Below are 26,572 nucleotides of genomic sequence, written 5' to 3'. Positions count from 1 at the left end.
TGTGGGCATTATATTAGATATAAGCTATTTGAGGTAATGTGGTAAATAAACTGAAACCATATATGCAATAGTATAGTATGGATTATACTAAAGTATAAAATGAGTATAATACAGGATTTATATTAAGGCTTATTTGTATTCAATAAGCCACTGGAAATACCATATTATATCCCACTTTTTGCACAGTGAAGGTGAATTCTTGTACTTAATTTCTTGGTAGGAGTATGAGTGTTTATTATTTCTTGTAAATTTTGTAATAAGAAGGAGTAATTTTCATCTTAGCTTTGGGGTGATGCTTGATTTATTTCAAAGTAATCGTGTGACAAGTCTGATAATTTCTCTCTTATTTTTCCCCATTCAGCTAGCTTGTAAAGGTAAAAAGTTCTGGGATGTTGTTTAATTACACGTTTAGGAATCTTGATGGATACTAAAACAGCGTCGTGGTCACTCAAGCCTGGAAGTGGTTCACATGATATCACACAATTAGGATTAGTAGTAAAACATAATAGGCTGGATGCTATGCCAGCATAATGCTGGCATATTAGGTTGACATTTCAAACTATGGAGATTAATTCCATCAAAATAGATCGATACTCCCTAATAGAGCAGTTGGTGGAAACTGCAAAGAGCACTCAAATGCATTGTACATAGCTCCTTAGATCGATACTCTCTAATAGAACAATCATTTTATAGTGAAATACCCTAATAGAGCATTAACTGGTTAAAAATTAATGTTCCATGGTAATTGTCACAAATGTTGCTAACTTAGGAGCATAATGCAAGCGTAATAGGAACACTGAAAGAACATACTGGGTGAAAACTTAGGGAAATTCCTGAAAGAATTTGGGAAAATTTTTGCATATTTGACTCAGGCCTACTTTGAACCTTAGATATCCCATAATTTGTGACTGGGTCTGCAAAAACAGGGTATGTGGGAACATGATTTTTGCCACTTTTTCAAACTTCCTTGACTCAACTTTTTATACAAATCTACTATAGTACTATGGCCATGAAATTTTTATCATTCAGTAAGCTTTTATTTGACTTTATGGACTATGGTGCAAGTTACAGAATGCAGATAATCTGTTCAAGTACTAAGATATGACCTTTAGTGTGATGGGGTGTAGTTTGTGCCCACATTCCCTGTTTTGCAGGCTCAGTCACATTTATACATCACTTGAAAGGTCAACCAAAAATGTTATTTTGAAATATTAACAAAACACAAAGTTTCAGTTGATTTTGTAACTTCAGGTCGATTATCTTTTATGAAATATCAAAATAATAATTTTGCGGCCATAGAAACCGGGGCTAAAACTTTGTAGCACCATAGGTACTACAAACACATCCAGTTTCATCAAAATCCAAAAAGTGACTCTAAAGTTCTTGTTGATTTGACATGGAATGACCCATAAACCAAAACCTGAACCCAACACTAAATTAAACAGATGTAACACCCTGAGAACTGTTATTATAGACAACTTGTTGGTAGATGTACATACCCTACATCAACTTTACAGCTGGGAGGACATACTGATAAAGAGGCTTTGAGAATTACCTGTTAATTGCAATTAATCCATATTATAGTAAATGTATAATTATGTCTATTACATATCCACAAGTGATCAAGTTATGGGATACTTACTGAACTTTGGTGAGAGACTATAAATTATAATCTATTGTATATAGTTGATGTCCAGTTTCAATGTTTTGATAGGCCCAACCACAAAGTTTCTGTGTTTAGTTGTGCTAACTTCCATATGAAAAATGCCAGATCCACACATACCTGTTCCCCTTCCCTCTATAAATTAACCCAAACTATTAGCATATTATTACAAACTCAACTATTATCAAAGTTAGCAGTTGCAAACAGCAGTAAAACTATAATGAATACTTCCTAAGCGTCAGTTCAAAGCATTAATCCTACTACAGCATGTAAAGAAAACTAAATAAGTCAGCTAAATGTGTTAGTGCACGAGTTATTTCAAGAGGTATTTCTTCCTTATTTCTTCAGCAATATTGCTGCAATCAGCATTGATGAATGCATCATACACTCTCCTCCAGGAGACTTCAACATCAGTGGACTCGGTAAACTTTCTAGCCAAAGCTATTTGACACTTGATGACTTTTTCTCTGGCCTCATCTTTAATTATGTCAATATCCCTTGACACAGTATGCTCATTAAGAAGGAATGTTGCTAACAGCTGCCAATTTGCTGTCTGCTTTACCCACTTCAGTAGCTCAGGGTATGACATCTCCTCTGCAAAATTATACGTAACTATCTTGGGATTACTGCTAACAGATTAATACTGACCAGCTTATACTGAGCCAAGCCTTAAAACAACATAAGCATGAAATGACTAAACTATCTGACTAACAATTCTTGCTTTGTTCTAATCTGCCTAGGTCTGTGTTTTCAAGATTGATTTCTGTAGGTAAATATAAAAATCTAAGCACTGAGCCTTCCAGTACCTTTGAGAACACAATTGAAGTGATTGCAAATGACATTATTTATCTCCCTGGCAAAGTTAAACATGTTCCAAACTAAATAAGGAACCAAAATTTTAATTTGCGGCAAGTTTTTCTCAAAAGCACAACAAATTTTATGTGATGTACCAAATTTACCCTTGTGTAGGAAGCATCACGTGTAGGGCTATATGTGACTGGATTTTGGAAAAACCATCCAAATCGCACATGAGAAGTTTTGTGATAAACGGCTTTAAAGAATTGAAGCCAGCATAACTCTCCAAAGATAGCAAGCACGTGTATGAAATTTACACAAACGATGCATCAATCTGTTACCTTTCAGGCCACTTCCAGTACTTGTAGCTGCTTGTAGAGTTTTCCGCCAAATAAGACAGAAAATCTGAGCAGTTGGACGAGCGAAGTAGTATCACGAGTGCTCACAAAGCAGTGGAGGGTGGGGGGAGGCGGGGAGGGCAAGAGATAGAGCTCAAAATGAAGGCAGACCATGACTGAGGTCCAGACACGAGATTACAGCACTGTGCTGGCTCCTTAGTGGCTGATATGTAGCAAAATCAACAGAGAAAACATCTGGCCAACATTATAAGGCTGTCCACCAGTAAACCACTGATTCATGCCAAGCCAGGTCCTTCACAAGGCCTGAAACCTCCATTTGAGCACTCCATACTACCCAGAAAAGACATCTGTTAAAACCAGCCTCGAGCAGTTTGAGTAGTACTGAGGGTCAAAACTAGTAGTACGATAGTGTAGCTATCCACTGGTGGTGTTAGTTTGATTTTGTCTGATGTGTGATTTGGATCAGTTTTGTAAAATCTGGTCACATATTAAGAAATTTTGTAGGAATATTCCTACACTATTGAATTTTGTAAGAAAGATTCCTACACATGGTACAATGTGTAGGATATTCCTATGCTTGTAGGAATTATTCATACACTGCAATAAGATGTCTTACACTTCACTCAATGTGTAGGAATCTTTCTTGCAAAATTCAACAGTGTAGGAATACAGTATTTCCTACAAAATTCTGCAAAAATTCTCAATAATGCTCTATACATGTAGGAACCATGTTCCTACACAAATGTAAAATTCCTTCCTGCACTTTACCCCAAAATTATGATTTCTTATTTAATTTGGAATATGTTGTTAATATCCATGACAAAATTAATTGTATTTTGTACCATCCTAGTATATACACCTAGACCCCCAGATTTATGTATTTTAGCATGCATGGAGCTTGTCATTACAACTTTTGTCAATATATGAACCATAGTTACCCACCACTTTACCACCCCTGCATACACAAGCAATCATGGTCAGCAACACTCATGAAAAAGTTATCACTCTAAAATGCCTACACATGTGTGTGTATAGCTGCAACACACAGTGAGTTAATAATACAAAGTAGTGTTCATCTACAAATGCATTCACACTTTCCCATATTATGGAAATTATGGGTCATATAAGTATCATGATCACTCAAACAACTCACTCTTGGCTGTTCCTTTTAAACTTGACGCAACTACAGAAGACTTTGCAGGAACCTTCTCACCTACAGAAACGAAATGATATATGTAAGTAAACATACAGGTAAGACAATCTGCCAGAAAAATATATCCTCGAAAGGTCACAACATAACTAAGATGTTGAGCATCAATAGTGTATCCTAACTATCTTATTTCTAGTGTAAATGAGGTCTCCATTGTTACACAATGAGACTACAGAAACTGGTGTAGGCATACATATATTTGTTATTTGTACAGGGAGAAAGCATCTGTGTAGTGTATTCCTAGCACTGCATACTGACAATATACAGTTAATTATATATGTAGTTACAACAAGGTCACAAAACACTTGTATTAAATTTTACTAGGAACAGAATCTATACCAATATTGTTATCTGTATAATTAAAGATCACACAAAACTAATGCTTAGATGAATAACATCCATCAACACAAAACTATACACAATGGCATGATCAAGAAAAGCAGGAGAATAATGCATTAATGTCCTTGACAGTGCTATTGTTTGTACAAATATTGATATGGTTATTCAGTGGAATTAATATTAATTAATTGTTTAACATTCTAACAAATACAATACTTGTGCCACTGCTATCAGGGTATACATATTTTAATAAGGATGATCCGCTTCTTACTTTCAGCTGTGGCTGTCAAAGTTGATGTTTCAGTAGAAGAAGACACTACAGGCATATTCTCATCTATTTATAAATACATCACACTATAATAATACTTTGTATTGTAAATACAAACCTTGATCAGTAACAAGACTGCAGTAATAATCCTTGGGCAATGGCTTATCCTTAACAGGACAGCGTAGCTGCTTTCCTTCAAGTAGCACCTCAACTCTAGCATGTAGCTGATCACAGTAGAAACATGGGATATAGGCTATTGGCATCTTTGAAGCTGGCATGAAATCCGTCACTATTTCTTCAAGCTTTGACTGAAAGAACTCCAGCAGGTCTCTACGTTCTTTAGCTGAATGTTCAGTATCAGCTGACAAGATGATGGACAATTTGATGCAGTGTTCCTCTTCAGCTAAACTGACACAGTAATCCTGGCCATTTCCTAGTACCATCTTTGCCTTTCCTTTCCTCAACCTGAAAACGAATTGTATAAACAAATGTGTATTATTATAGCAACATTATTATTATTACTATTATTTACTCATTTTAACATTGTAATAAAAGTATTTGAAGTGGTAATCAACAATTTTTAGTTTAAAGCATTTCAGCACTAAAATGAATATCAGATAAAAGTAATAACATTATACTAAGATATCCTCATTGTGGTAAAGTCAATAGAAGTGTAGCTTTATCATAAACAGTACCACAACTACACTTTCATTTTAGTAAACATACAAATTGTAACTCACCAAATCAAGTCTTCATGATTCTCAGTGTTCCAGTTGATACATTCAGCAACCATGGTGTTGTAAATTGTTGGTGAAATGAAGCGATCAGGGAAGTAGTAGCGAACTACCTTTACATTGGGGTCATCTTCACTGGGGATCTGCTTATCATTTTGTGGATCTTCAGGCAACAGGGTTGGGACAATCAATAACCCCTCTTCTTGATGAAACTTATCATTCTCTTCCAAGAAGTATGTGGTAGTGCTGATTTCTGCTACAAAGCCAAACCTTTTCATAAGAGCAACTGCTTCTTGGGAATCTGCCTCAGAACCAGTAACACACTCAGATTTATTGAACAGATCCAGCATGTAAGACAGAAAGCTTCCCAAAAGGATACCATTTTCTATAAGAAGAAGAAACGAATTTCCATAGCGACCAGTAATACGCTGATAAGGGTGGGCAAGCAAGAGGTAAGACAAAAGCTTGGTTAGCCAGTGGGGAGACAGGAAGACAAGCTTCTGAAGACTCTTAATGGATTGAAAATGCAAGACAGTACCTCTGTTATGAAAATACTCTAGTGCTCCAACAAATTCCTTGCTATCAATGGTAACAGGAAAACCACATTCTTCAGTGACAGCATGAAACTCTTTGGTTGTGAGCACTCCCTTCTCAATGGAAAGCAATCTTCTTTCGATCTTAAGGTATACAACTGGATGCTCTTTCAAAAGGATCGGTTGAGAGAGCTCAAACACAGCATTCTGCAGCCTAGAAATCTCTGCTGGATTTCTGCACTTGTTGCTAATGAAAATGCAATACTTTCTGAGTGCCTGTACAAGACCCTCACGGTGTCCTGCAAGGTGATGAGCATATGGTTTTCCTTTAAGCTCTTGTGCCAATTGCTGAATGACATCTTCTTTTGCCTGTTCAGCAGAATCCCCAAGCAAATCAAGATGAGTAGCAACAAGCAGGATTACTGGAAGCAAATCAGCCTTATCATTCTCACCCCCTGGAACATGGCATATCGAGTGGACGGTCTTCATCCAAAAGTGCACATTCTGAGAATTGGTCATGGGATCAGATCTCAGTGTGCTGGATCGAACTTTGACATTGCTGGATAAAGGTTGGGAGGCATTGAACACCACCATGATGATGTTGTCCTTTCTAATGAATACTGAGTGTGTACTGTGGTACATGATTTGTCCAGCGAAGTCCAGTATGGTAACATCTATGCCATCCTCATCTCCTAAATCAATGCTTGGAGCTTTCATTGCTTGTTTGATTTCGCTGGTATCAAGCTTCAGCTTTGGGGTTGGTGCTGAATATTTGGTTGGCAAATCCTTTTTCCTTGGAGAAATGAAATTCATAGCCTTCTTAAGAAATGTAGGCCTGGCGGTGGGTATTCCTGGTGACAATTCATCTGGGTAGTGTATGGCTTTTTCAGGCATCTTTTCACCAGTAGCAACTTCTGTGTGGCTTTTAGCTGACTCCTTCAAATCTCGCAGAAACTTTTCTTGAAGTCGATCTGAAACTTGATCAGCAGTTATTTTTGTCCAGTTACTTGTATTGAGGATAGACATGTCAGCACCTTCTGTGGCTCTCTCCTCTTGGTAAGGGTCTCCTACCAAAGTTGAAACTAAGCAGGTCTTTCCAACGAACTCAGGTCCAAAGAGCAATAATTTGATACCAAGTGCTTTAGCTTTTCCTTGTTGGAGGGCCAGTGAGTACGCTATCTTCTCAAATGCACGAAGTCCATCTAATAGGCAAAACTAGCATTACTAACCATGATGGCAATACATGTTAAAAATAAGCAAAAATGTGCTTATTTATGACCGGATCTACAAAAACCTGACACAATCGCGCATTTGTCAAATTCCTGTTTATTAATCTTCTTAATCAAGTGTACTCTCTGGCAAGTTTCAGCTTCATATGCCAATAACTTTAGGAGTTACAGCACTACAAAATGGCAACAATAGAGATATCGATTTGTACAGCAAAAAAAATTCTGTATCCTTGAGTTTACTGCAAAGAAACAAACCCCTCTTGGGCAGGCGAATAGGATGATATCCAGGGTTTCATTGTTAGTCCCTTCCTTCACTACGAAAGAGGCATTTAAAAATTTTATGGAATTTTTTTCAATATTATGCAAGCATTTAACCCAATGTACACGTGTATTCAATGCTTTATTAATTTTGGTTTGCGCGATTGTGTCGGGTTTTCGCAGATCCGGTCACATTTATAATAACAAGTACATGGAATTTTAAGTTGGATAGGAATCAAAGGAAGAAAAGGTAGGGAATTGCTAAAAAGTAGGGGTCAAACAAAGAAAAAAGTTGTGAAACAGTGGAATAGCTAAAAAAAAGTTATGGAACAAGGAATGTTGCCTACATGTGCAGAAATACTAGTGGATATGATATTTAATCCCTAATAAATTCAGTCATGGTTATAGACTGAAGTTTAAGAATTTAATGTCCATTAGTGTGTCAGCAGGCCTTCTTTTTAATCCACTAATCCAACTTAAAATTCCTTCTAGCTACTTGTCTGTTTACATTTAAAATAACATAATCATACAAGTGAAGTAGCACATAGTGGTATTAAAGGCATCAGGAAAGCCATAAAAGTAATTATATGCAGAACGAGTGTCCCAACAATCAATTATGTTATGAAAAGGGAGGTGGCCATTATGTATTGTCTTCAGTCATACTCCGCCTGTTACGCAGCATTACAAACAAAGAACAGTACAAGGAGTATCTCTGCAATCAATCCAATCGCTACAGAAAATATGGGCTCGTGATAAGCACAATAGCCAACACAGTCACAGGGAAGCCTCATCATGCTATTGCAAATCGAAACCTTGCGATTTCAGCAAAAAGAACTGGAACACAAAGTAGGACAAAGGCAAGTCCATGATGCATGTATTGTACTGCATTTGGTGAAAAGGCACATTTCAGGATTAAGTGACATTGAAATCATGCCCATTGCTTACTTCATTATTGAGTTATGCTTGGCTGAAAGCATCATTTAGTTAATTAGTTAGTTAGTCAGTCAGCATAAAACTCTGATAAATAGAAATTTTTAAATTTCATAAATGTTTTTGTTAGTTGGTCTGAAGACATTGTTGGGAATGGCTGTGCCTAACCAATGCTGCTAAGTTGTCATGAAGGGAAATTCAGGATGGTTTTAGTGTGATATTTTTGACTGGAAAAGCTGAGTTTTTCATTATCCCCAATATACAGTACTACCATACTTTATAACTATGTGACGGGATCTGCAAAAACCTGATAAAATAACAAATTATTTGAATTCTATATCATTAAAAGTAATGTTTATTAGCCAAGTGTATGGTCTGGTAAAGTTTCAGCCTCAGAAAATTTGGATTTACAGACTTACTAAGTAGCAACTACAGAAAGATTGAGCAATAAAATCAAGCACTCACCAAAATGGTCGTAACCCATGAATGCAATGATATATGGAGTTTAGACATAGACCTCTGTGTTTACTATGAATAGAGGAATCGATTGCTGGGTAAGGTTTTTCTGTATCATCTTCTTAGAGGGACAAAAATTTATTAGTCAAGAAAGATTGGTAGCATACTACCTCTTTGACCTGACTTAAAGAGAAGTACATAACTTATTTTCCCATTTAGGCTACTGCAGACATGCCAACTCTCATGCATTAGGCGTGGGTTTCACTCTTTGGCTAGTAATCTCATGCTCTCACGCCTAACCCTCTGTTTATCACTCTTTCAGCTTAGTTCTCATGCATTTCTCACACCTGATTTGCTTCGTAATTAGCCCTGTGCTTAAAATTGAACAGACCAGTGCTTATTTTTGTACTTAGAACATGCAGCAACGACTTTCTTTTTTTTTGGTTTTCACTACCAAAAATCCTGGAGCTGCACTTGAATCTGGTCCACATTGCTGGTAGTGTTTGATGTCTCACTCCTAAATTTGTTCAGAGGTTGGCATCTCTGCTACTGTAGCAAAGCAAAGAATTTTGATTAACACTCTCACCACCACAACTGCCATATGGCGGTTTTGATATATAAATGCCCATAGCATCACATTCTAAGCACTTTGTAACTTCATTCGAGTGTTTTAGTAGCTCCTGCGCTTATCCACTGAGCAGCAGCCACACCTTTAAGTGAACAGGAACAGGGATAACAGGTCTCTCATGAACGATCATGCGTAATGCCTACTTTCAAAACGTCGATAACAAGCATTGTAGATGATTCTTCGAAGTAATAGTGGCGTTAATAATGAACAGAAACAGTAAGGAGAAGGATTATGTAGGGCATGTTGCTACTTTTTTACGCCTCAATACAGTGACCTTATATCTGTAGGTGCATGTGCACTTGCTTAAATACTATAAAACCAGACGTTTGATCATCGCTTCAACTGTAAACAGGTTAGCGATGTTTATTGTGTCATTATAATCAGTCCTAGCCTGTAAAGTAGTTTCACGTTTGGTTTCTCTTAGGCTGATTTGTGCACTTTAAAATTATATAATGGCTTTGTGGTTGCTCTTGTGTAAACAGTAACACAATAATCGAACTTATTATTCTTTAGCTAGTAAATTGATATATAGTAATATAGGAATACATGTATATGGTGTGTAAGTTATAATAGCAGTTTAGAAGCAGTAGATTGAAGACCTCTACAAAATTTGGTGGTGTCGGGGGTTAAAACTACTCTTGAGCAAGCAAATAAAATGATATTCACATAGTTACCATCCCTTTTGTCACAAAGAACAAAGCATTAAACAAAAAATTATGGAATTTTTGTGTGTTTCACCCATTGTGAACAATGTAAAACTAATCTTGTACGATCATAGGTATCAGGTTTTTGCAGATCTGGTCACATATTAATGTATCATTATCCACAGTGGGTTTATAAAAGGGATTGTCATTTTTTTTTGCAAAATTCTACATAGAACACGCACAAACCATTATGAAATTAAAAGTATCCTTCAACTCAAAAGAACAAAAAACCTTCTGGCGGTTCTTTTCAATGAGTATAGGTCAATAGAGAGTATCAAGTGAAAGTATATAATTTTGTGACAAAACTTAAATTTGCCATTTAGTTGATCTTCATGTTATTATCATTATTATTAATAATTATCACAGCTTAAAAACTGGTACAACAATCCAATACCTAACCAAGGCATTGGCATATGTAATTACATACACACTCACTAAGTTACAATATTCAAACATCATCTTAATAATATGCTGACAGTCCCTAATAAAACAGTCTTTTAAGCTTCAAATACTTCAGTAACACTGACAGACCTAGAGGAGCGGAGCCCGGAGTACCAATAACCATGGAACCACTGTAATAGGCATTTGTCATAACCGCTGGATGGAAAATTGTAAATCTCGATACTTGTTAAGTTTCTCAGCTATAGGCACTTTCCATAACTTCTGGATGGAAATTTGTAAATCTCAATACTTATCAAGTTTCTCATTATTAATATATTATTATTATTATTATTATTATTATTATAAAATACACGCACACAGTTTACTAATGACAAATTATATAAACTGGTAAGAGTCAGTTTCAGCTCGAGCACTACCCAGTACTCGAGCACTACCCAGTACACGAGAGCTGTAATACCCAGCGAAGGATTGAAGCTGTACCAAGTAGAGCAAGCCTTTGCAGATGGAAATATTTAACGTCAAGCAAATTGAGCAAGTCAACATACTGGGTAAATGTCTTGGAAATTGCACTAAGTGTACCAATTACAATTAGTGTAACAGAGGTTTTCTTCTTCCAAAGCATTTCAAGTTCAATTCTAAGATCTTGATATTTCTCTATCTTTTCGTTCTCCTTGGATACGATGTGATGGTCTGCTGGGATAGAAACATCAATGAGCTGCACTGCATTGTCCAATTTATCAATCAGTACTATGTCTGGATGATGAGCAGGAATCAATTTATCAGTCCACACATTAAAATCTCTCAAAAGTTTAACTTTGTTATTATTAGTGTTATTACTAGGACTGGGTCACACATAACCAAGTAAATTGTTCCCATATAATTATAAAAAAACTGTATTTACTTTCTCTAACTGTGATGCATAATAAGTACAGTAGGACCTCCATTATCTAAGCATCCCTTTGGGTGCCAGTTCAATCATAAAAATATTCATTTGTATGAATAAATGAAGTCCATCCATTTACAACCACTCCAATAGAACTGGCATACGCTTACTTTAATAGAACGTTCGCCTAATGATGGAATACTCCAACAGAGCAGTCACTAAACGGGTGTTGCAATGCATCATTTTGGGGGAATTATAGAATAGTTGCAATCGTAGCTCCCTGAGACATGGTGCTACAGAACTAAAAGGGGGTGTTGCAATGCATCATTTTTGGGGTGTTATACAATAGAACATTCCACTAAGGATGGAATACTCTAAAGAACAGTCACTTATACTGTTTGGACAATCAAAGGCTCAGATAATCAAAATTCAAGATTCTACTGTATTAGCTGGTTGTGTCACCATTGCATAGCACTTTATGGTAGCCTCTACCTTGTATAAATAGTTTGAGTTTTGGCCATATATGGAAAAATGAAAGGCTGCCAAACTCAAACTATATATTGCTATCAGAAAATCTATTTTATTGATTAGCATTAGCTTGCACACTTTGCACTGCAGATTAGGAGTTTCGCATTTGATGGCATTATCCACTTGCTTTCAACCCAATAGGTAAGACATAGGAGGTTGTCAATCGCTTATTCAGTATCCACACTTTCCCATTACTACTGCTGGGTAGGCTTGCATCAATTATCCCGGCATAATTTTTGGCATAATAGGGGATGAAAAGCATAAAGCATAATGCTGGCATAATGGAGCATAATTAAGAGCATAATAGGAAATATTCTGCCACACTAAGTATAACTTCTGCTATAACAGTCACAAATTCAATGGCTAACCTGTTTTGGATGGTGAAATGATTCTTAACAATCAGTAGGAAAATGCACTACAGTTGTAGCTACTACAAGTTTGCACTTGACGGAATGAATGCTTTTCATTGTGGGTTTGAGTTTTATAGGACACATGTATAGTCATGTGCCAACTAGTATCAAGGCATGGCAAAGCAGTTTAGGTGAGCTTCAGTCATTGTATTTGGTATTATATAAAGTGTGTTATCATCTGATTTTGAATAAAATGTGATATGATGATTATGATTATTGGAATCTCAATTGGAGACAATACCTCGGAGCGACAATACAATAGAAGCTCTGATGATAGTAAAGTTTAGTAAGTCAGTATAGCTAGTGAATGTCTGGACAATGAAAATAGTGAAGTCTCTGCAGGTCTGCAGTGAGACTGGGGTATACCGTAAATATCAAACCAGGAAAATATTTCAAAATGATCGAGGTTCTCTAATAGAACAGTCATCGTGTGCAAGAGAGAGAATGAGAACCAATTAAAGTATTTGTCCCCAGGAGGCTAATATGTACTTGGCATGGTGCTGCAAATGGAAGTAACATAATATTATACTGAGCAGTTGCTGTCCTCTGAATACCAATTGCTACAAATCAGAAGATCAATCAGAAACCATGTATAATATTTTCTACGTAATTATTTGCATACAAAGCTACAAAGATATTAGACAAGAAAATCCTTATAGCTTTAGAAGGACTGTAGATATGCACCTGCTCTAATATGCTACATCCCAATTTCAAGCTGTTGTTATTATTTGTATGTTGCAGTTGAATTGACACTTCTCCATTTACATTCAATAATTTGAAGAACTTCTCCACACAAAGAAAAAGCACACAAAATAAAAGCATAATGCATTTCTAAAAAGCATAAAAACAAGCAAAAATTTGGGGAAATGCCAAAAAAGCATAATAGGCAAATTTTGGAGCATCATAGACTCAAGCCTTCTGCTGGGTTGACTGAACCAATGGCAGTAAAAACCAGTAGAAAAATTGAGATGTGTTACAAGACCTCATCGGTTACCAGAAAAATTAACTACTGGACAGACTTTGCTACCGCACAATCATCGTCACCCACTACACTATGCACATATGGGAACACAAATTACACACACATACACACATACACACACAGAGTTAATCATGGCTAGGAAAGGAACAGTGATAGCTGGGAAAATGTCTGTGTGTGTACATGTGTATACGTATAAGTGTGAGCGAGTGTGTGTGTGCGTGCGCGTGTTTATTTTGTGTGCACATATGTGTCAGTGTACAATATAAGGGAAAATTATTGCTTGGACAGAATGGCCAATCAAAAGTAAATTTGATTGGCCATTTCTGAAATTGTATGGCCATAAGATAGAAGTGTACTATCCTAGCGTGCGAAGCACACTCCACAGTGCAAAGCACAAGCCTTCTAGGGGGGTCTGGGGGCATGCCCCCCCCAGGGAAATTTTTGAAAAGGGAGCAATCTGAGACCACTTTCAGCTACTTATCACTGAACTTTATGCACATGCATTTTACAGAGAATTAATTGAGTAATACACGTACAAAATTTGTGTTGCTGCATACATATTTTACTATGAATCAATGTATTGTACAGCCAGTTTGTAGGCTTAGCTAGGCTAAATGTTTTGTTACAAGTAGTATTGAGTCAGCACAGATTGAATGATCAACTAGCTATTGCTAAAGTTTCTCTTGTGAATAGCAATAGATCAAAACTTACTCTCGAACTTTCCGTGTGCAGAACACTTTTATCACGTGACTTTCATTCCACTTTCTCCAGCCACTGCATCTCTACAGATTATAACCACGAAATGGCCATCTTATACTTAATATCGTACCTCCACTTCGCAAAAATTACTTTCTTTTCTTCTCTTGGAAGGCGCCACTCGTGTAGTCAGTGTAGTGATCACTTCTTCACAACATCAACAGTAACCCACAATAGATAATTTGGGTAAATACGAGGTGCAGTGCTCTAGCTTATGCATGCGCATCGAGTCGATGCTTCGACGGGATCGAGACATCATGTAGTGATTAAATAGCTTCGGTAAGGAAAGTTAACGATACAACAATAATAATAACTATAATATTGCATGTTATAAAGACTAATAATAAAGAATTACAGTTGTAAAAAAATTGATCGGCACAAATGGCTGACCAACGGCTACATTGATCGGTCAACAGCATCACTTGGTCGGAAAATGGCCGAGGGCCGACCGTTATATTGTACTCTGTGTGTGCATTCATCCATGTACGTGCGTGCGCATGCTTATGTGTGTGTGTGCGTATGTTTGTGGTTTTGTTTATGTCTGCATCTGTGTGTCTGTGTATGTGGGTGCATGTGTATACATATGGTAGTGTGTGTGGCCCAACCATCACAAGTAGCTAGCTAGCCTAGCTCAATGCTAGTTACGCTACACTAGATTCAAGGCAGCACACAAACAATGCTGTAACAGCAACAGCGCATGTACCACATTATTTGAAACACGACTACTACAAAAAGTTTGACAAAGACCTGAATCCAATTGATTGATGTCATTGATCGATTGATTAAATATGTATTTAGGGGGAAGTATCTTTAACACATCTAGTAAATGCATGTGTAAAGTATTTGAATTTTCAAAATGGAGTTGAAGGTTGTGCCACATAGAGCACACTAAACATCTGAATCATTCGGATTCTACCAGTAAGAGATTTCTCCATGAGGACCATGACATTTCAGTGCAGTTGTGTTTTAGTCTACTATCCGCACACCCAAAGCGCATACACCTATGATAAAGTCAATTGGAAAAGAAGCAAATTCTGCTCTATAATGATACACTCAATGACATGGGTTGGATGGAACAGGAAGTGGAAAGAAGGTCAAGTCATTTGTGAATTGTAATGTGTATCACACAGTGATTAACCGCATTAATTGCAGTATCTAGATACTATATCCATAGACAGAGTTGGGGGTAACTAATTACTTTTGTAACTAAGTTATATAACTGATTAATTTTAAAGTAACTAGTAATATAACTAGTTACTTGCTTAGTAACTTGTAACTAGGAGTAATTGTCTGAAAAGTAACTAAGTTACAATAGTAACTAATTACAATAGTTACATTGTAACTATAACTAATTATGCTTTAAAAACAAGAGCACTTCAATTTTTGTGCTATATATGCTACAGCCACATTATGTAGACAGATTCTGTGTACTGCTCTCTATGATTCAGCTTGAGTAACAGATGTAGCAATAATTAAACTGACCTGAAATAGCCACAGAATTGTTATTTCAATTGAACATATGTATTGCATCCCTTACTGATGTATATCTGAGCAAAATTCATGTTACAAAAGCTAAAAACAAGATAGTACGAAAGTAACTAGTAACTAGAGTACTTAGTTATCTTTTGAAAAGTAACTGTAACGCAATTAAGTTACATGGGATAAAAGTAACGCATAACTAGTAATTAGTTACTTTTCTGAAGTAACTACCCCAACTCTGTCCATAGATAGTAGAGTAAATAAAAGGGATAGGAAACGCAATAACGTTACATCACAAAATACGTACATTTCTATTGGAATTCCATGTATTACGTCACAAACATACTCGTTATGCTTGTTGCGCTTGTATCAAAGAGAAACGAATTGTTGTAACGACAGAATTTCGACTGTGAAACTTTGCTGCAGTGAACTCAAGTAAGTAATTGATGGAACTAGGATGGTACCAACCTTTAAGGAAGTTATGCGCAAAATTAAAATAGATTGAAAGTGAAAAAAACGGCCCAAAAATTACTTTAATGTAGTTCGCTCACCTCTAACATACTTGTCACCAATCTTTGTCCCACACAGGTATTACTGATTGGTTTATCCACCACCGTCATCTGATGGTGGTGGTAGTTGTACAAGGAGTCTGTCTGCCGTGGGAAAACCTAACCAAAATTGTAGGCTGGGACTTAAATTGGGAAGTTATATGTATATTAGATGGGTTGGTGAATACTTTTGAATGGCAAAAGGGGATTTTTCAGACTTTTGACATAGCTTGTGTATATCAGGCCATAGAAAGGCATGGGAAATGACTTTCCACCCAAGCAGGACCCTGGGTTATACTACTACCTATACAAGCCAGAGTAAACATGACTTTTCAGGTATACAAGCAGCATTATATAGAACACACACAACATAATATAAATGTACACGCATGTATCCCATATGTGCATGCATGTACACGTCCGCAATATGAGTATCTTCATACATGCTCTAAGCACTTACAAGTCGCAGGGTGGATTAAGTGTAATAATACTGTGGTAGTACGAGGAGCAGGGTTGATATCAGGATACAATTGGAATAGACTTCCCATCAGTACCAGATGCAGTTTAGCCAGGATGCACCATTAATGCTTCTAATGAAGCAGTGCAAAATTTGAAGATACATTGAGTATGCGTTGTGGCCAAACACATGACTGGTGAACTATCAGCCTGTTTACACTAGCCCTCTGTTTCGAACTGTTTTGAATCAGAGCAAATTCTAGCTTAATGTAAACGCATAACGAATTGAACCGAACCAATCTGAGATAGACCTGCTAGGGATGTGGGTCTGGTTCGATCCACTTACCGGCTTCGCACTCACCTGTTATAAACGGAATATGGGTACGAGAGATTACTAAAGTAGCGGTTGCACAGCTCAACAACCGATCCCGGATCTAGCTGAATTGATCTCACATGAATCGAACTGTAGTGTAACCGGGCTGTAAGGGTGTGAACAAGGTGGTCCCAGTGTACTAATTACTAATTCTGATTACTAAGGAATAGGAAGCCAATTAGATAGATAGCCTCAGTGATATACGAAAACATAGTTGAAAGGTAGCCAGCGTGCTACTTAAGCATGTCAGCAGGCAGTCTTCTTCCATACAGGAGTTGAAGGGAAAGCCAGCAGTGGTGATTGACTATCTAGTTTGTGGGGTGACTGTGGTGATGATTACATCTACATCCTATTGATATAGCATCATTGGAAGGTTGTGGTGCTAATCATTGAATTATTTTTACTGACAGTGTGCACGATAAGAACAGCTGTCGTATGACTAATCAATGAAACAAGGGATAATAACAAATCAAACATTCATTTTTTTTGATTGGAGGTTCTCATAAGTCTTGGTTTCAATTGAAGATGTACAGGTCTGCAAGTGTAAAGAGAAGTCATTAGTAAATGAAGATTGTTACGTGTATAGCAGAGAATATACCCTTGTTGTAAATCTTAGGTAAATGGTTCCTTTTCAATAGTTGGATACTTAATCCAACATGAATCATCATCGTAGAGGGTAGGTTGATAGCAATGTTTCACTAAACAGACAGAACATGTTTCCTACCTCGTCTACACTTCAATCACTCCACAATATCCCCTACGCATGGGTAGATTGATGAATGTTGTGGTATGTTGTGTAAGGTGGCCAAATTTGAGTTTACTGATAGGTGATAACTGCTTTCTGTGCATGGTAGCTAAATGCATATCATGTATAATTACACGTACAGGAGCAAATCTACAGTCAGACCCCATGTGGGAAATCATGTGATATGTAACTATGGCAGTATCGGAAGGGGATTTGAATGGAAATGTATTGTAGAACATATAGTATTATTCTCACTGTAGAATGTACTTAGTTAAGCCATTTAGGTTTACAAATGGGATGGACGTTAAGACATACCTGCCTAGTATAACGAGCTGTTTACCACTATATTTAATATGTTTAGTTTTATGTAGGGTGATGTATTATGTCTATTTTTCTGGACTTAATAGCTAGTCAGATGGGGAAGGTGGCATACCGTTGCTGCTGCTGCTGTTTGGTAAGTGGACAATGGCCTACATCAAGTGATTCACTCAAGATCGCAGACATTGAAGTGTTTAGTTGTGGTGTGCTTTCAATTAATAGGCAAATACATGGTTTATGTACATATTCAAACATAACATATATGGATTACAGGGAAGTGCTCCTGTTAATCAGCCAAATGTAAAGCATAGCATTTAAAGCTTGAGGAATTAAAGACTGTCATGGTCATATCTGACATAGTGAGCTGCACATGATTAAATATGATGCAATGTACGTACTATAACAGTGCACATGTGATCTCCATAGTACACCCAGTCTGAAGCTAATCCTTCTAATCTTGCTATCACCATGATACGTAGCAGTTTTACAGGAGCTTTTCGGTACCCTTTGACCCTTACACTAATACTGTAGACTGTGTTTCCAAATAACAGTGCCTTACCTGGCATAGTAGAACAGAATAATTGTGTAATTTTTTGCTACTATGCTGAAGTGGGTTGTCAAAGACACCAACATTGTGCAGGTACAAAGAGTACCATTGGGAAGGCTAACTATACGAGTGCTGAATATGCAACAATTAAACAGGCATTAACTTGCTACAATAACACTTTTCCCTCCTCCTAGTGTTGGTGTTGAGTAAGATCACAAGGATTTCCAAACAAGTACAACAACTCAACGTGTACGTTTAGTTAAGCTGGGATAATCAGAAATTATAGAAGCAGTATACTTAACAACTGCTATGATCAAAGGAAGTAACATGGAAGAGTAAGGGAGGCAAATAATAATGTTAACCGCATTTCTTACAAACGCACATTTCAGTACTAGTAATGTACCAAAGACTACACTATGTACCAGCACCCGCTATGTGAACATATTTTACTAAAGATATTACAAACACTGAAGAACCAGCACCGCAACTTCATGAGAAAATGCCTTGTATATTTGGTACACCAAAGAAGCACCTTAATAATACTAGTTTCCTCAACACATTTACTCACTTTTTACACACTACTGGTGATAAAATCTAGTCATTTCAGAATCACTATAATTGAAATCGGTGTTAACAATATTATGGGTCAGTGCGCTATGTCTTTTATCACACATCACAGACTAATCAAGTAATCATGTATACTGGTGTAATAAGTGAACTTGATGTGCTCTGAAGATATAATATTTATTCTATGTGCTCCTGCTGTTACCTAGTCTGTTCTAAACAGCTGTCTGCAAATGTATAAAACTAAAAGATTATGGGTTGCAGTGATTTCTACTTTTCAGACTAAGCTAATGTCTTTTGTTGTGCAATGGTCTACTGATGCCCACTCAAAATCGTAAGGGTCTAAATGTTTCACCGCACAATACAGCAATAGTAATATTTATAAAGCTATTCGGTTGTACACGTACTACAATCAAACTTGCTGCTCAGAAACTGATCATGAAGAGTCCAATCATCATGTTTTGCTCCTTGTGATCACCACAAACCGTAAACAAATTGCCTATATGCCCGACCCTTTGAAAACCTATTCCCACATCAGAAACACGAAGCCCACACCAATGACATGCCACCCAGCATGATCCACATAATTATTTCAAAATTATGCATACCACACCAAGCGAACACAAGCAGCACATCACCAGCACGAACCCCACCTTCCTAATTTACAGTGTAGTGGTACTGCAATGCCTGGAAGCTAAGTAGACTCATAACCTGCTAGCCACAGTCTGTTACCACAAGCCATAATCCAAAGTTATAGTGAAAAAGCAGTTCATGATCAGCCACTACCGATTTCTGTTGTTAGTAAGCCCATCATTACCTGTAAATACATTTTGAAAACACTTCTCTGGGTGACAGGTAAAGCAAAACTATCCATGCTATACATATATATGTATACTTCAAATTTATTACACCACTTGTAATAAGAACACAGCTGCCAATGGAAACGTCAAAAATTAATATAGCTAGGTGTTTAACACATTCAAACACCATCACCACTACTTACCGAGATGGGTGTTAGATCAGTTACCTTTATCACCATTCAATCCAGCGCTAGATGTTCTCCACTGTGACGATGTATGATGTCAGAGTCTATCAACGCGTATTGACGTGTAGTATAGACCCGGCGATGATGCCACTCCTCCCTCACATTCAGAGCGGTGCTCACCGTCCAGGGTTTCGTGTTATCCAATCTCTATCCTCCGTCTTCAGCCCGTTGGTTTCGCTGTTTCACTCAGAGACGAAGACCTCGGAGAAGACGCTTGCCGTATGTATATCCTCCCGGTTTCGCACGGGCGATAAAGAGAAGATGTTCACCCATAAATTTCAATTCGCTGGGTTCTTCCTTTTGTTTTCTGGAATCTTCCTTTCGTCCTGTCTCTGTGACATGATGGCTCACCCTTAACAACTAAAAAGTCACGCTGTTCACACTAGGAGGCACGTGTTGAACACTGCGCATGTGCAAATTCCAGTTAATGCTCACTAACATTTCTAACCAATGCATGCATAATTAATAGCTCCTACATTAACTTGGTTTAAATTTGCATGTAAACCTCATTTAAACCACTTAACTTTTTTAGTAAATATATTCTATCCTTTTAACTGTGATATACCTATTCCTTACAATTTAACAGAGAGAACCAGAGGGAATATCAGAGCAAAACAGGAACTGTTGCTCGAAGAAATGACTGAGTAACTGACACGCTAATGACGTTGAAATGGCCATCGCTGAGAATCATAGAAGACATTCACGTTTAATTCTGCTATTTAAGTTCGTAAACAAGTTGATACATATTCCTACCCAGTATTTGCCAGTGCTATCCCCCTTAACAACTACCAGGGCTAACCGCGATCCAAAGTTTATGCAACAGTATGCCAGAATGAACCGATATCTTTATTCATTTCTGCCAAGGACAATCCCTGACTGGAATAACTTGAGTATTGAGAATTTAAGTAATTGTAATCCAGATTTTTTAAAAGATTATTTATCTAGTTATAGCTAGTTAATCACTTACATGACCTTTTTGTACATTAGCGTTATACCCTTGATGGGTTTTGCTAATCAATTAATAAATAAATAAGTATCTTCCATTTTTACCCAAAAGTTTAAACCACCTTGCAGTACAACGCAGCGGTAAAAGACTGTGTTGGTGACATGCCTAGCTTACCACAAGATTTGAAAGTGGAACTGGCCATACAAGAAGCAGTATGGATGAGACATGAAGGTACTATGAGTGAAAGTATGATGACCTGTAATAATGCACGGTTAATGCGATACGCTTTGCTAAAAAATCTACAGTCTGAATTCTCTTGCCAAGATCTCTCACAAAGGCCTCAGTGCTTGCTGTAGTCTGTTGGATTACTATTTACGCTGCTTAGAACACTGATTCCCATGCTTGAGCACAAAACTGTCTTGAGTCATGCATAACGGAAATCAAACTGGAAATTGACTGCGTTTCCTATCCCTTTTATGTACTCTATTTTGATCTATGCTATTATCTGTGATTCTGTGCAAAGCGCTCATTTGCTATGACTCAGTGAGACTAAACTGAATTTGTTACTAAGAAGTAGGCCTGAGTCAAATATGCTCAACCAAAATGCTTTTAGGAATTCCCCAAATTTTTGCCAATTATGTAATTCAGTGTCCCCCATTATGCTTGCATTATGCTCCTAACATTTCTTACCATAAACAAAATTTAATTAGTGAATAGAGCATTTCACTACAAAGTGACTGCAATCTAAGGAGCCATGTACAATGCATTTTAGTGCTCTATTGCATTTGCATTTCCACTGAATGCTCTATTAGAGAATATCAATCAATTTTCAAAGAATTAGGTTCCATAGTTTGAAATACCCACTTAATATGCTATCATTATGTTGGCATGACACTGTAGCCTATTATGCTTTTGATTATGCTGGCATATTTGATGCAGGCCTACTAATTATAAGAAGCCTATTGCATAAAGCATATGCCAGGAGTTTGCCTGGTTCATACATTAGCACCTTTGTCCTTCATGCTCCTTTAGGACACAATGTTTATTTGAGTATATCGCAGGTCTCTACTTCCAGTTGATTGTCGCTTGTAATTCAGATATGATGAATTGTTTTATACTTGCACGGTTCTTTTTCCAGGCTTACTAATGTTGTTGATGTTCAACTATAACAATCATCAGTTACCAATGCATACTGTAGCTACCTGTGTATTAAGAAGACCATGGCCAGGGCTACAAGTTATAGAATAGCATAAATTTAGGTATATCAATTTGCATGCCATGCAAGCAGCATTTGTTTACATTATAGCACAGCTATCTACAGACCTTGCATGCATACAATTTTACTATTTTTATATAATGACTCACATGTTTTAATGTGTGTATAGAGTTTATACTAGCTATGCCTATTCATCAGCAATTGGTTGGCTATGCCCCTGATGCATGCACACACAAACACACATTTTCAAAAGAAGTGCACATGTGTTTTTGTGTATGTATGTAACAAGGTATATATGTAGGTCCAAAATCAGGATGGAAAACAGTTGCTGGAGTACAGTTACAAGCTATGAGGAAGGTTTAACCATTGTTTAAGAAATTGCAACATTGATGGATGAGTGGATTGAATGGACAACACAGATAGTCTCTCTGCAGCAGTATGAAATGATAAAAACTGTCACAATATTACAGTATTCTTTAAAATCCACTTTGTACTCCCAATAATTAATACATTCTAAATACAATAAAACATGTTGTTTTAGTGGTGGCCAAGAAAGAAACGTCTACAGTTTTGAGTCAGTGTTACAGATATCAACAGTGCTTTCATTAGTCTTTGAAAACTGTACTGAAGACAAAATGCTATAACCATTGAAATAAAGGGACACGTACGTAGCAAGTTAATTGAAAAACTTATTCAACAGTAGAAATCTAAGGTACGAATCAGCCATATTGCAATGGAGTATTATCATTAGGAAAACTCTTCACTTTATGTGATGAGACAAGGAGAAAAGCTGATTGCAAGGTAGAATGGAACTTTTTTGGCTTCTCTATAGGTATAGGGTGTCTTTTGCCTTCCCTTTCGACTACTCTTGAGGGGGTGGTGGAGCAGGTTTAAGAGTGAGGGGGCCAACTTCGACAATGAAATTTACCCAATGCTATTTGAAGCATACTACAGATAGCTATGTTGTTATTCTTGGGGATCTGGCGGCTTGCCCCAGGAACATTATCATAGTTTGGAAGCCAAAAGAACCTACTTAAGTCAATTTTACTATGTTTTTAGCTACTACTAAAGTAGCTGGCTACTTACAGTTTTTAAAGGAAATGTAAAGGTGGCTGTTTTATTAGAGTAACTGACTGCTCTATTAGAGTATCTCGATCTTCTCTTGCAAGCATTGTCCAAGTGTTCCCCGTTTCCACCACCTATGGTGCCATTAATTTTTAGTAATAAACAGATTTTCATGTTTTACATCGTCCTGTGCTACCCACCATATTTAATTAAACACCTTACAACACTTTTGGGTAAAAACCTTCTTCTCCAGCTTGTTGTTCTCGTGTAAGGCACTCATGTATTCTCCCTTTGTTGAGTCAAGAGTCTCTCACACCCACATCTCAATCTCTCTACAGAGTACATTGCTCTAGTTCCATCCAGTGAGTTATCATGTCAAAGTGTCAAGTTGAAGTTTGAAGTATCTCGTGCTTTGGTTGATGGGTACTCAAACAGGTTATACAAGTGGAATGCCTTGTAACTAACACATGGTGTGTTTGAACTGGTTGTCAAGAACAGGAAAGTGCGTACATCAAATGTACGAGAAAAATCCTGAATATCACCAATATTTCAGGTATCAGTCAGATGTCTCCTAATGTGCATGGGTTATTATTATCTTTATTACTGGGACAGGATCGCATACAACCAAGCACATACAACAACATGATAACCTACACATAGTAAACCAGCAGGAGTCTAGTTTCTTTGTAAATCTTTTGTGTGGAAGATACATTCTATATGGCAGAAGGCCATTTTGCTTGGTAAGTAAAGTGAAATCCACATTATGTTTGACTGTGACCATGTGAATTTTGAGTCTTTCACAGTTGCCATAGTTTGAGCATTTCTTCTCTTGTACAGCTACACTGTATGCTGGAGCTTTATGCTTGTCCACATGCACTAATCGACCATGATTAAGTAGAAGAAACGAGTGTATGCTTAATAAATAATATGCGTTCAGTACAATTGTATGTGCATAGGCTGTACAGCCAGTCAAATTAATCATCCTACTTTCAGAATTCATTGTTATTGTATCTTGCTTTACTATAAACATCTCTAGTCTAGAACAGTGTCGGGAAATGATTGCTAGTGCTCATAGCACTGATGCTGCACCCAAATTCCAGCCATCACTAAGCTGAATTTACGAACTTATGGATTAATCCTGATACCCTTGAGTGACAATAATTCTCAGTAGAGATGTGTTATTGTTACTATTGCTGGATGAAGTCTCAATTGACCACATTTGTTAATAGTAACAGCAATAATAATATTGCTGCCATGGCTACTGTATGCATTAACCTCAATTATTACTGAAGTATATACAGGTATATGGTACCCCTACATGCTACAATACTCTGACTAACTGCCAGCTGTCTTGAATAATGAGAACCCCAATGGACACTTCTTGTAATAATTTTATCACACTATACTATTGTATGTGTGATAACACAAAATAATAGATGATTTAAGTAAGTAGTTCACGTGTATGTCAGATATGAATCATACAATTTGTCACACCTATCGTAATGCTTACATACAACACATTTTATAACACTCACACACCTTCTGATATTTTCAATTCAGGATGAGATTTTTCATAGCTCTTGATCATATTCTTAATCTTTCGCTGATAACCCTGAACAATTATCAAATGCTAGTAATACTCTGTACAAATTGGAAGTGATATTCACTACAAAGTGGTAATCATTTAATCATGCAGTATGATATGTGTAGTGTTGTATACTAATGACCACGTGCTGTAAGATAAGAATTTTCCAGCTTAGAAGAAAACAGTATCAGAATTCCTAATTGACACCTTGACAATATATGCTAGGTTTAAATAAAGCCTTCAAAATGACTGACACATCATGGTGCCTGCATCCATAAATGCCCAAATTTTAAAACACCCATAACTTTCTTCTATATAAATAAACATTAGTACATCATTTTTGGACACCAAGTAGAAACTAACTTTACTTATAACATACGTGAAGGGTGAGGTCATGACACACCCCCTGGAGGCATGTTTAATTAAACATCAAATATACGTTTCGAGAAATTTCTGTGCTACCATAAATCTTAAGGTGCTATCCTTTCTTGCACAGATTCCCCTTCATATAACACAACTTTTCACAGAAGATATTTTACACACAGAACAGTAGCCTTGATTTATAACAGTTTCAGTCACATTCACATAATTTTTATAAAAAGAAGCTATTAACGTACAATAAAGATCACAAAAATTTCAGTAAAATGTTCTTGAATCTCACAGAAGTTATCTGTCTAACACAAAACAGTTGTGTAGAAGTAATTCCATAAAATTTGAAAGGTCTTATTTCCTCTTCCATCACACGCATAATTGACAAGATTCATTTTGCATTGATTGCATTTTTGTCTCGCTCCACCATTTTATTTTAAGTTGAAATCACATAATACTACATACCGCATGATGTACTGTGACGTGAGGAGTCTTTTGATGTTTATCCCAGCACTGTAGTGTAAATGGGGACAAAGTTACAGCAGGTTTTCTAAGTATAAATGAAGAATTTAGTTTTAAAACGATGTATTAACACCGCACTATTGTTCAAGAAAGAGATCCTTGGTACCATCATGATTGCCAATGTATAAGGAATAAAATAGCTAGCAGTTGATTTGTGGAAATAGTGCAAGCAAGTGTCAAGCTATAAGAATTTGAATGAATTGGTGTAAAATCTAATTCGTAAGTCTTGGGCATTTATGGATGCATGCACCATAGAATTTCTGGTAAACTTCCAGGACTGTAAAACTGAATTTTCTATTCACTTATTTCTTGCACTAATGCCTTCAGACAAGCATAAATCATCTTCATTCATATACAGATAGATGATGCTTCGGCTGAAACATACCTTATGTTTGGTGCACCACAGTAGGTACAATGAATGTATTATAGACTTATTTCTCCTCATTTGTACTCCATTAATTTTTGCTTGTATTGGTGGCATATAATAGTTTTGTGTGTTGTCTATCATGAAATAATAAAATGTGAATCATCTAAAATGCACCAAGCCACTAACAGTTGATCAATTCATGGTGAGATACATGTATTGTTTTCCATATGTATGGTTATGTAACGACAGAACAAAGAGAAAATACAGTACATACTCTGTAATACCAAGACGACCAGAGCTAGAACAATGAGGCAAGAAAGTATATGCTTAAGTGAGTAAAACAATTTTTGTCTTGTCTTT

At 36.8% G+C, this 26,572-nt stretch overlaps 1 protein-coding gene across 1 annotated transcript; it reads right to left on the bottom strand.

Moving 5' to 3' along the window:
• Positions 1 to 1,815: 1,815 nt before the first annotated feature.
• LOC136246424 (uncharacterized) lies at positions 1,816 to 24,983 on the bottom strand. The gene is made up of 6 exons (XM_066037849.1): positions 24,909 to 24,983; positions 5,375 to 7,103; positions 4,753 to 5,099; positions 4,638 to 4,700; positions 3,971 to 4,030; positions 1,816 to 2,257 (listed from the first exon to the last, which is right to left on the bottom strand). The coding sequence occupies exons 1-6, from the start codon at positions 24,955 to 24,957 to the stop codon at positions 1,977 to 1,979; spliced, it is 2,529 nt and encodes an 842-aa protein (XP_065893921.1). The 5' UTR covers positions 24,958 to 24,983; the 3' UTR covers positions 1,816 to 1,976.
• Positions 24,984 to 26,572: the final 1,589 nt, after the last annotated feature.

Source organism: Dysidea avara, chromosome 2, assembly GCF_963678975.1.
Source record: "Dysidea avara chromosome 2, odDysAvar1.4, whole genome shotgun sequence".
NCBI classification, from domain to species: Eukaryota; Metazoa; Porifera; class Demospongiae; order Dictyoceratida; family Dysideidae; genus Dysidea; species Dysidea avara.
This window is presented reverse-complemented; position numbering and strand designations above follow the sequence as displayed.

Coding starts and splice junctions, on each gene's coding strand:
- LOC136246424 (XM_066037849.1), bottom strand. CDS start 24,957: ATGATCAAGAGCTATGAAAAATCTCATCCTGAATTGAAAATATCAGAA. Junction 4,031..4,637: donor TTTGACAGCCACAGCTGAAA/GTAAGAAGCGGA, acceptor TCGTTTCTGTAG/GTGAGAAGGTTCCTGCAAAG. Junction 2,258..3,970: donor TTTAAAAGGAACAGCCAAGA/GTGAGTTGTTTG, acceptor ATAATTTTGCAG/AGGAGATGTCATACCCTGAG.